The sequence below is a fragment of the Rana temporaria genome, chromosome 9 (genome assembly GCF_905171775.1).
Source record: "Rana temporaria chromosome 9, aRanTem1.1, whole genome shotgun sequence".
In the NCBI taxonomy this organism is placed as follows: Eukaryota; Metazoa; Chordata; class Amphibia; order Anura; family Ranidae; genus Rana; species Rana temporaria.
The window spans coordinates 99917842-99928063 of record NC_053497.1 but is presented as its reverse complement, the minus strand read 5'-3'; the positions used below and the strand labels follow the sequence as shown (position 1 = coordinate 99928063).

Genomic DNA, 10222 nt, shown 5'->3' with positions numbered 1-10222 from the left:
AAAGCGCCGCCAACGCCGCTCCCACCCCAGTGTGAAAGGGGCAAAAAGTATTCCTCTGCTATACACACAGGGCTGGGGAGTTATTGTTTACCATAATTAGCCTTGTCTGTACAGTGCTAGCAGATCTAATTTTGTGTTGTGAACTAGTTTTGAAGGTTAGAAATTTAGAAGCTGCACATTCCATGTAATAAGAGGTAAATGCGAATGTCTCTCCTTGTTTGTGGGGACAGACTGAGTTTCCTTTCTTTTAAAATAGTTGAAAGCGTTTGTTAACCCCCCTCCCCCCAAAAAAACAGATCCTGTTCGCTTAAAGCATTTTATACTGCACAATGCTTGTGCTGTGTCATTTTCCCCCCTGTAACACATAAAAAACCTGGCTGATCCTGCCTGGCTATACCCTCCCCCTGTACGCTGACCACAATATATCAGGGCTGCTGAGCTGTGATCAGAGTACGTGCCTCCATCATCCGCAGCCCTGCTCTCCTATGTCTGTGTCTCCTCTGTCCTCCTCCCCCTCCCCTTCCTGTCTGTCTGCTCGTACCAGTGTCTGGCCCCCCTGCTCCTGCTGCTCTCATATGCTACTAAATCCTGTAATCCTCTCTGTACCATAATAAGTGCCCCTATGTTATGCAAAAAATCTATTGGATTGTACCTATATGAGCGTGGCTCCCGCGCTCTCTCTTCTCTCTTCCCCTCCTCCCTGGCTGACATTAGTGGGAGGGTTTTGCCCCGCCCACTAGAGCTGTGAGCCAGAGAGAGAAAAGAGAGCTGACAGTCAGCTGAGCATTAGGAGCCACGCTCATATAAGTAAAATCTGGCAGATTTTTTACATAACTGGGGCACAGGGAAACTAATTATAATGGTACAGAGAGGATGGGAGGATTTAGCAGAAGTGGGTTAACAACCACTTTAAAGGTAAGGTGCAATCTGCCTGAGGCCTGCTTTAAAAAAAAAAAAAAAATAGAACGTTAAAAAATATTTTGAGGAAATTATTTTTAGGTATGCCATATAAATGGAAACACAAAAGTGGAAACAAACTTTAAGGCAGCGAAAAGGGCAATACTTACAGTACAAAGTGCTGTATAGTGTTTTAGCTAATTTCGCTACAGTAACAGAAAACATTTTTTTTTTTTTATATAGATTACTGCTCCCTGCATATCATAATTATAACTTTGTTAGTCTCTATTCAATAAACTCTCAGGAATAAAAAAAATAAAAAAAGATTACTGTGCTCAGCTTTATAGCCTTTATCACAATATAACATTTTTACTACATTCAGTGTATGTCTGTGATCACAGAATATACCCTCTGCCTTTTTGTGCTTGTTGGTTTATTTAGTCTTGAGGGAATCCACCATTTATTGTTTTGGTTAGAATTTGTGTTTAGTTTTCCATATACAAATCTGGTATCACACAGATTAGAAGTACTAGCAGGTGATCAGACACAGAGCCATGTATAATTGTACATACAGTACAATCGTATAGACTTGTGCTCCACTGAGTATTGCAGCTTCATCAAAATTGTGGAACAGTTTTTAATTGCTTGGCAGGAAAATGTGTAAGTGACCATAATAAATACTTCCCTCTATGAAACGTATTAATCGATTTTGGCTAACTTTGCTTAGAGAAAAATAAGCAAAACCATTATGCATAACAATTGGAGCATTATATTAAATGGCAAAACTAAAAGCAGTAATATTGTATCCTAATGGGTGCAAAAGGTTTCATTTCAGACATGCACTGAACAAATTCTATGTTGGCAACTAACACTGTTAAGGCAGAGTAGAACTGACTATGCAGTGCAACCCAAGCATTTTGTATGACTACCCGTGAGTCATTTTACTCTGGCCACTGTAGCTAAACTAAAGGTAATTGTCTATCGACTGGACTGAGCAACCAGGTTATGTCCTACATGCAAGGTGGGATGTTTCAACACTTACATATGCCAGCTTGGGATTTGGGATACCAGCACTGCATATGGCATATCTAGAATCTAGAATCCACATAAATCCTTAGGAATGCTATAACATTCATTATGTCACAGAAATACAGCAGTATGTGACAAAATGATTTTGGCTCAGACAACTTTCACCTATAAACATAATTTCACCTTACTTTTTTCTGCCATTTCTATCATGGAAACACAAAAATAAAAATCTTTGGTAAAAAAAAGATCTTTTGAATTCATTAAATTCACAGGTCCATATCCAGTGGTAAATGCGTATATTACTGTCACTGATTTACCCTGTAAATCTACCATAGTAGTTTGTATTTGGTGTACTGATAAAGAATATTTTGTTCACTTCTTCAGCTTTGATACACATATGAACTATAACAATATAACAAAAAGCTGTATTAAAGCGTAAATATATAAAATTCCAAATAGACACGAAATAAATCTTCATGTTAGTAACAGCATTCAGTCTTAAATATTGTGCTTTTATAAATTAACATATGTCCATTTTGGTGCTAATATCTCTGTGAAATAAGCTGTTAAAAAAAAAAAAATACCAGCTAATGTTTGTACTTTTCTTTCAGTCACACCAAATAGGCAAATACCTGGCATCCATTTCTAAATACTTAGGCAGTCATAGGTCTGTAAAGTGTCTTTTACATTTGGCTGTATTAGAAAAGAAGCTGTTAGTTGATCCAGCAATAACTGGATTGCCCCATTCGCTACACTGGAGGAGCTGAATAATGAATGACTGAGTTATAATCTGGTGGTGGGCTGTGACATTCAAGGTTCATATCCATTGGCATAAGGACAAGATCTTCAAGTGTGAGGTCTAGAGGGTATTCTTCGATCTGGCTAGATGGCTGGTACTTCACAAGATTTCTTTCATTCTCCCCGAGCACAGACTCCTTGCTTTTGCTTACTGCTTTCATTCTGTGGAGAGAAAAAAACAATGAAAAGTTAAACTAACAATGCATTTTGCTTTATGCATGGAGACCAGGCAAGACCTATTTAGAGAGTTGTTTGTGAAGCCTAGCTGCTGCTTTGTTACTAGAAGGGGTAAAACTAATTTTAAAGGGATAGAAAGCGCCTCCAATTAAAAAAAGTGGGCCCCCGAAGCAGTTTAACCCATAATGTGCTAGACTTATCTTAAAATGAAGCTCTCCAGTGGCATGCTGTCATCGTTTCAATCATGACCCAGTTTTCTTTCCAGGATTGCGCTGTCTGGCCTTTAAATAGCTGGGCTGTGATGTCACACCCGTGCATGCACACGGGAGTGACACAGCGCTCTGAATTGATGGCACACTCAGTGTGCAGTGCACATGCACTGCATCACCGGCTGCCTCAAGTGTGAATATCTCCTAAACAACGCAAGTTTATGAGACATTCAATGTACCTACAGGTAAGCCTTATTATAGGCTTACCTATAGGTACAAGTTAAAAGTGGAGTTTACTATCGCTTTAAGATGAAACAACAGCTAATTAAATTATTTATTTTTTAGTTTGTATAGCTGCAGCATATTCTGTGACAGTGTACAGAGAACAATACATTTCATGTTCCAGCCTTACTCCTAAAACAGCCTATTGCCTATTGTCTCTACTAGTCATAAATAGCCAGATTCAGTAAGAGTTAGGCCGGTGTATCAGTAGATACACCGACCTAACTCGGAATCTGCGCCGACCTAAGTTTAAGTGTATTCTCAAACAGAGATACACTTAAACCTATCTAAGATACGACGGCTTGCGCCGTCCTATCTTAGGGTGCAATATTTAGGCTGGCCGCTAGGTGGTGCTTCCATTGCGGTCGGCATAGAATATGTAAATCACTAGATACGCCTATTCACGAACGTACGCCCGGCCGACGCAGTACAGATACGCCGTTTACGTTACGCATTATCAGATCTAAAGTTATTCCATCAAATAGCTGGAATAGTAATGTTAAGTATGGCCGTCATTCCCGCGTCGAAATTTGAAAATTTAACGTTGTTTGCGTAAGTCGTCCGTGAATAGGGATTTACGTCATTTACGTCCACGTCAAAACCAATAGGCCCGTGCGGCGTACTTTGCCGCAATGCACACTGGGATATGTAGGCGGACGGCGAATGCGCCGTTCCAAAAAAACTTCAATCACGTCAGGTCAACACAAATTAACATAAAACACGCCCCCTCAGTCTATTTTGAATTAGGCGCCCTTACGCCCGCTCGCTTTAGGCTACGCCGCCGTAACTTAGCAGGCAAGTACTTTGTGAATCATGTACTTGCCTCGCTAACTTACGGCGGCGTAGTGTAAACACGATACACTACGCCGCCGCAAAGTTAGGGCGGGCTATGTGAATCCAGCTAAAAACTCTTGCACAATGCTTGACTATTTTTTAGACAGCTTCCCTTTTATTGTTCCATGCATGTATGGTATCTTGCAACACAAGCACAGTAAAGATGACAATGCACCATATGAATTTTGATTGGTTCTTTATGAACCAGATGCAATTTGCTCAGTGGGTGGCCCTCTAAAGTACCTCCCACCTGACATCCTTTGATTGGAAAATTGAAAGAGCAGGGTACAAAATTGTCAGCCAAACAGCAACTGTATTCAATCAGATCAAGGGTCCTTCTCTACTGCATACTGTCAAACAAGAATGAGCTCAGGCATGTTTGGACACAAGTCTGAACCTGCCCGAACTATCGTGCCAGGGAGATGTCAAAGCAGACAGCCAATCATAGGTGGCAGAGGCATTCCCCAGCCATGCTTCCGTCGACTATGATTGGCTGTCTTCTCTGACAACTTAATAGAGTGATAGCTCAGGTGAATTGGACTCAGATTGAAAGACTCTGAAAACTTTTGCTGTGATGCACCAGGAATTTTTGGTAACCGATATAAACCCAAAGTTCATCTGGGCTTTAAGTTAGGTTTAACATATCAATGGGATTATCAAATAAAAATTACCGGAGCTTTACTAGGCTACCAGAGTTCCCATAATCCTGGTTAGGCCCACTGGTAAGCAGTCAGCAAGTATGATTCAAGTTACAAAGGATTTATGGATGCCAGCACATGATATAATACATTGAATATGTTGGTATTGTTGCCAAATACCTTTTTCAACTATTAAGAAAAAAGTGTAAATATTCTAAATAGTTTTGTAATGTGTTTTGGTGCACTAATTTGTACAGGGTTTGGCTAAATTTAATATTTGCTTACTGCAGAGTTTGTTTTGTGGACTGCAAAGTAACAAGAACATGCCCTAGAACACAGGTGTCAAACACAAGGCCCGCGGGCTGAATCTGGCTCTTCAGGCAATTTCACATGGCCCTTTTATCTCTCCTGCAGCTGCAGGAGAGCTCCAGCCCTCCTCTGGTCCTTCTCCAGACCCATCTAATGTAAGGGGAGGGGATGCGCTGGACATCTAATCTTACAGATACAATCGGCCCATTTGAGGGCAATCATGATGCTGATGCGGCCCACAATGAAATTGAGTTTGACCTCCCTACCCTAGAAAAATTACATGAAAGGAAAACTAAAGGGACATTTTTTTGGGGGGTAGAGTAAGGGAGGGTTATAACCCATGTCGATTTTTCTTGCCATATCCCATTGGGGAGACTTCCCTTCAATTCCTATCCCATAGCCAAGGGGTATAGGGGGGTCATGCGTACCGTGTCACTAAGTAGCCGATGCGCGTGCCCGGCGACCGCAATGTGTGCCGGTCATTTGTGATTGCTCCTGACAGAGCAGGAACTGGGATCTGTGTGTGTAAACACATAAATCCACATCCTATCAGGGCAGAGGAGACAGATCGTGTGTTTCTAGTATATATGAACACAGATCGGTCTCCTCCCCCAGTCACTCCTATCCCCCCCACAGTTAAAACACACACTGAGGGAACATTTTTAGCCCCTTGATCACCCCCTAGTGTTAGCCCCTTCCCTGCCAGTGACATGTATACAGTAATCAGTGGCTATTTATAGCACTGATCGCTGTATAAATGTCAATGGTCTCAAGAAAGTGTCAAATTTGTGTCCAGATTTGATAAGGACAAGGCCCTTTTCCTCACAACCCTGGCCAGTGGTTGTGGGGGTCTTCAGGCAGGGTATGTATCAGAATCTGGAAGCCCCCTTTAACCCCTTAACACCCGCCGCACGACTATATACGCCCACAGGCAGAAGGGCGTATATATACGTCCTTGCCTTCTAGCGGGTGGGGGGTCCGATCGAGACCCCCTCCGCTGTGTGGGGCGGGCGGATTCCCTCGGGGAGCGATCCGGGACGACGCGATCGCTCCCCGGAGCTGAAGAACGGGGAGAGCCGTATGTAAACACGGCTTCCCCGTGCTTCACTGTGGCGGCGTATCGATCGAATGATCCTTTTTATAAGGGAGACTCGATCAATGCGGTCAGTCCTACAGCCACACCCCCCTACAGTTGTAAACACACACTAGGTGAACCCTAACTCCTACAGCGCCCCCTGTGGTTAACTCCCAAACTGCAACTGTCATTTTCACAATAAACAATGCAATTTAAATGCATTTTTTGCTGTGAAAATGACAATGGTCCCAAAAATGTGTCAAAATTGTCCAAAGTGTCCGCCATAATGTCGCAGTCATGAAAAAAATCGCTGATCGCCGCCAATAGTAGTAAAAAAAAATAAAATAATAAAAATGCAATAAAACTATCCCCTATTTTGTAAACGCTATAAATTTTGCGCAAACCAATCGATAAACGCTTATTGCGATTTTTTTTACCAAAAATAGGTAGAACAATACGTATCGGCCTAAACTGAGGAAAAACTATTTTTTATATATGTTTTTGGGGGATATTTATTATAGCAAAAAGTAAAAAATATTGCATTTTTTTCAAAATTGTCGCTCTATTTTTGTTTATAGCGCAAAAAATAAAAACCGCAGAGGTGATCAAATACCACCAAAAGAAAGCTCTATTTGTGGGGAAAAAAGGACGCCAATTTTGTTTGGGAGCCACGTCGCACGACCGCGCAATTGTCTGTTAAAGCGACGCAGTGCCGAATCGCAAAACCTGGCCTGGGCATTTAGCTGCCTAAAGGTCCGGGGCTTAAGTGGTTAACAAGGGAGCCCCCAGATTCCCCATGTGAATGAATACATTGTACCCCTACTCATTCACCCAAAAAAGTGTCCAAAAAACACATACACACACAGTTTTTGACAATCCCTTTAAAAAAAAAAAAAAACACAATGTCCCCTGGTGTAGATTCATCGTCAATCACGATGCCCGCTGCCACCGCCGACCCAAAAAAAGAACAAAAAAAGCCACGCTCGCGCCGAAGGCTCCTACCATTTACCTGCTCCACTGTCTCAGGCCTCGTACACACGACCAAGGAGCTTGACGGGCTAAACACATCGTTTTGCTCGTCGAGTTCCTTGTTAGGCTGTCGAGGATCTCGGCGAGCCAAATTTCTCCATTGCCATCGAGGAAAAAGAAGACATGCTCTCTTTTTGGCTCGACGAGATCCTCGACAGTTTCCTCGTCGAAAAGTGTACACACGACCGGTTTCCTCGGCAAAAAAAAACAAACAACAAGTTTCTTGCTGGTTTTTGCCGAGAAACTCGGTCGTGTGTACGAGGCTTCACAGTTCTTAAGTAGCTAAGGGGCAGGGCCACCTGGTGACATCACCTGGAGGCACTCCTCCCTTGTGACATCAGCAAATGGTGCTTGTGGTTCTCAGAAAATGCACAGAACTTGCAGTAAATGTACACTGCGGCGCTGCTGCATGGCATATATGTGAACTGCTCCCATAGAAAGCCAGCTTGCTTTCCATGCCATGCAAATTGGATGCAGTACAAAGCCTTAGAAGAAACACATTGCAAAAATATAAAACAAAAAAGAACAAGTTGCACACGGATACACAATGTTGTGTGTTCTACAGAATGTTGTTTTCCAAATGACAGTGCAATAAATATGCATTGAATGGTGGTGAATTTGCTCATCATACAGCATTGTAATGGATGGAAATAATAAATCAATCTAAGCACAAGCTATGCTCCCAGAATCATAGAAAACAGTGGAGAATTTGTTGAACCTTCCTATAAGGATATCAGATTTTGCTCTGGTTATACTTGGCTCTTGCATTCTGTGACTTGATGCTTTAGTTAGTTTGCCAGATAGAAAAGACAAACTCCCCACAAGTCATAAGGAACAGTGGGATTTGGCCGAGGAATGACAAACATAATAACCCCTGTAATGATCTTCAAGTAGCTTTACCGTCAGCTATAGAAAACGTCTGAAATAAATCCAGGGTAAACGTCTCTGAGGTATTCATCTAATGTGTAACTCCTGACTGGTTTGTCCCAGCTCTTTAACTTCCTGTAGCTTTTGGACTCGATGAGAATACAATTATTTTAGCCAACTGGTTTAAAAGTAAAGTCAGGCACAGCTAACAGTATCCACACCCCAACCAATAATCACAGTACAACCTGCTGGAAAAAGATCATAAAACGTATGCAAGTCTAGCAATTCTCACAAGCTCTGAAAGATCTGAAAGATCCTAATGCTTCTTGAAATTCAAAAACTGGTGTAACCTCTTTGGACAGTGAAAGTGAATCTGCAGACTGATGAGATAATATCTGTTACTCTGATTTTTCCAACTATCAGCGTGTTTCTTGCCACCCTATTGTAGTATTAAGTATTAAACAAATGTTCGCTATGAGAACAGACAAACTTTCTGGCAACAAATCCTAGTCCTACGTCAGCTCCGATTGTGTGTACTAAAGTCCAAAGTACAAACACGCATGTTGAGAACCAATGCTAAAGAACAGACAACAATAGCAGAAGTTGCCCAAAGGGTGGCGGCAGGGCCGCCATCAGGAGTTATTGGGGCCTCTTACACAGCTTCAGGCATGTGTCCCCTGGAGCAGGGAACCGGGGGGGGGGGGGGGTGCTGCCACCTGGAAATTAAGAAGCGGCGGGCTGCCGCGAATTGAGAAGCGGGGGGTGCCGCCGCTAATTGTGAAAATTGAGAAGCGGAGGGGCCATGGGGACCTCTGGGCCCTTTAATAAAAAAATACATATATGAAAGAAAGAAATAAAAAGAAATAAAAACATATATATAACATTTTTTTTTTTTATAAACAAAGGGGGGGTTGCCATCCGGGCCTCTGGGGACCTCTGGGCTCTTTAATAAAAAATAAAATATATAAAAATAACTAAAAAAATAAACATTTATAAAAAATAAAATAAAAAAGAGGGGGTTGCCACATGGGGCCCTTTTTTAAAAAAATAAATAAAAAAAAATATATAAAAAAATATGTATTTTTTTTAAATAACAAAAAAGGGGGGGTTGTCATCCAGGGCCCTGGGGACCTCTGGGCCCTTTAATAAAAAATACATACATTAAAAATATATATATTTTTTATAAAAATAAAAAAAAAGGTGTTGCCATCCAGGGCCCTGGGGACCTCCGGACCCCTTACAAAAAAAAAGAGGGTGTTTGTCATCCGGGCCCCTTACAGGTGTACTGCCTGTACCCCCCTGATGGTGGCCATTTGTGGTCCTGCCGTGTGTAGGCATACCAACTTGGTACTCAGTTGGAAGTCTGATCGTCTGTATGAGGCTTAACACTACCCTATACACAAATTGACAATTCTGCTGTCCAAAGTTCTGGCCAGATCACCAGGTGAAATTAAAGGTGGAAAAAAGGCCTAAAAATCTAAGCGAATGCAACCAGGTCACATTTGTAGAAGAAGAGCCCTATGCCAAGATGCCCCAGGACGAAGTCTTATGAGACGAAACGGCGTAGGGTGGCGGCGTGCTGACGTCTAGAAACCGCATACTGTGTCCCGGAGTGAACGGGTTGTGCTAGCCGGCCGGCTATAATTTCACTGCAAATCTTATCTACATTCTTGTAAGTGTGATTTTAATCTTTTTAATAAATTGTTATATGGGTTCACACTATGTAGCCTTTTTCTTCTCCATATTGGTTTCTATCAACATTGGTTACCGGTCCACTGTGGGAGAAGTTTTTGGCTCTTGGATATCCTGCCACGTAACCCCCCTGGCTGGGGAGTAAGCCATCTGCTGTCAGAAGATCTCTAGTTGGGATCTTCCCTTCTGGTAAGGGACAGTGTGATTGAGAGGTGGAGGTGTCCTGTCTATCCATGCACTTTTCTGAGATTCATGCAATTTTGATGTCACTGCTTGAATGGGAAAAGGAATTTTCTACTATCAAATTACCATCAGATGCACATTTTGTTGTTTGAACAATAGACTCTCACATGTTTAGTACCATTTAGGCATCCAAGGCCCTGATG

General features: G+C 42.1%; 1 protein-coding gene across 1 annotated transcript in view; it reads right to left on the bottom strand.

The window, feature by feature from the left end:
• Window positions 1–1372: 1372 nt before the first annotated feature.
• LOC120913770 (vascular endothelial growth factor receptor kdr-like) overlaps window positions 1373–10222 on the bottom strand; it is a 239058-nt gene continuing 230208 nt past the window's right edge. The window contains exon 30 of the mRNA XM_040323969.1: window positions 1373–2886. Within this exon, the coding sequence (XP_040179903.1) occupies window positions 2676–2886 (211 nt within the window). The 3' untranslated portion in view covers window positions 1373–2675. The remainder of the gene's footprint in view (window positions 2887–10222) is intronic.